Source organism: Panicum virgatum, chromosome 5K, assembly GCF_016808335.1.
Source record: "Panicum virgatum strain AP13 chromosome 5K, P.virgatum_v5, whole genome shotgun sequence".
Taxonomy (NCBI): domain Eukaryota; kingdom Viridiplantae; phylum Streptophyta; class Magnoliopsida; order Poales; family Poaceae; genus Panicum; species Panicum virgatum.
Window position 1 is genome coordinate 61961812 of NC_053140.1, and position 1489 is coordinate 61963300.

The following is a 1489-nucleotide window of genomic DNA, read 5'->3' on the forward strand; positions in this document are numbered from 1 at the left end:
TACAAAGAGAGAGAGAGAATTGTTTATTAATCTGTGACAGGCAGGCTAATACACAGTCAACTCACTTATACAATTGGTTGGTTGGTTGGTTGATATCAGGAATTAGGCTTAAATGCAATGCAATGCAATTCTCCTCTCCAGCAGCAGCAGCAGCAGCAGCATACATTCTCAAATCTGCTGGTGCTGCAAACCTCTCTTCTCTTCTATTCACTTGTCTTATTGAATGACTAATTGATTGATTAGGAAGGAGGACCAGCAGCAGCAGCAGCAATAGCAATAGCAGTAGCTGGGTGTCATTTGTCGCCGGCGCGGTGGTGGTGGTGGGACGCCAGCTGCTGCTGCTGGTATCCGTATCCGTATCCGTATCCTCCGTATCCCGCTGCTGCGCCGCTGCCGCTGTTGCTGCCGGTCAGCATGCCGACGGTGACCCACATGGGCGGCGCCGGCGCCGGCACCTGCGCCTGCGGCTCGTGGACGAGGCTGTGCGGCACGGGCGTGGAGGCGAAGATGTGGTCGGAGGCGGAGGGCCCCTCGTTGGAGAGCCCCTGCATCCGCTTCACGTACAGCCGGTACTTCTGCAGGTGGCTCGCCACGTTCTCCCGGGTGAGCCCTTCCACGTTCATCAGCTGCATGATGGTCTTGGGCACCGCGTTCTTGATCCCCAGGTGCGCCACCACGTCCACGAACCGCTTGTGCAGCTGCGGTGTCCACACCAGACGGGGGCGCTTCGACGAGTTGTTGGTCGCCTCGGCGGCTGCTGCTGCTGCTCCTCCTTCTGCTCCTGCTCCAGACAGGAAGTATGGCTGGAAGGACCCCGACGATGAAGACGACGACGCGCGCCGCAGCCGCGACACCGTGGCCGCCGACGCGCGCTGCACGTCCAGCAGCGTCCGCCCGGGCTCCGGCGGGATGCGGAAGGCGGCGGCCAGGCCCGGCGGGACCAGCGGCTGGGAAAGCGGGGTCAGCTCGTCGGCGCCGGGGAGGCCAGTCTCCCACTCCATCACCCGCTCGCAATCGGCGCCGCCCAGCAGCTCCAGGTCGTAGTCGTCCGCCGCCTCCTCTCCCATCCCCACCCCCGATCGATTTGAGTCGATTGCAGCAGCAATTGGAGGCCCGAACCGAATCAAGGGGCCAATTTCTTCTTTCTTTCTAGTCCCCTCCCCTCCCCTCCACCAGAAAAGAAGGAAGGCCCTTCTGCCGGCGGCCGGAGGAGGCGAGGCGGGTGGGTCGGGAGAGGAAAGAGGGGAGCGAGGAAGAAGACGACGATGCGACGAAGATATTTTCTTGGGTTGGGCGGCGGCTGCTGCTGTGCTGGATGGAAGGAAGGACAGATTGGGAATTTAATAATGGGGGAAATGGGAATAAAGAGCAAAAGCGCAGATCAGGATGGATCCACGTGGACCGCTCCCCCCGATATTTTTGATCCCTTCGCTTTTCCATCCATCGCCAGCCGTCCGATCCGATCCTTCCCTCGTTCGGCATCAAACGC

General features: G+C 60.6%; 1 protein-coding gene across 1 annotated transcript; it reads right to left on the reverse strand.

Annotated features, from left to right (window-relative positions):
- LOC120709373 (transcription factor PCL1-like) lies at positions 1–1489 on the reverse strand. Its single transcript, XM_039994994.1, has one exon. The coding sequence runs from the start codon at positions 1065–1067 to the stop codon at positions 294–296; it is 774 nt and encodes a 257-aa protein (XP_039850928.1). The 5' UTR covers positions 1068–1489; the 3' UTR covers positions 1–293.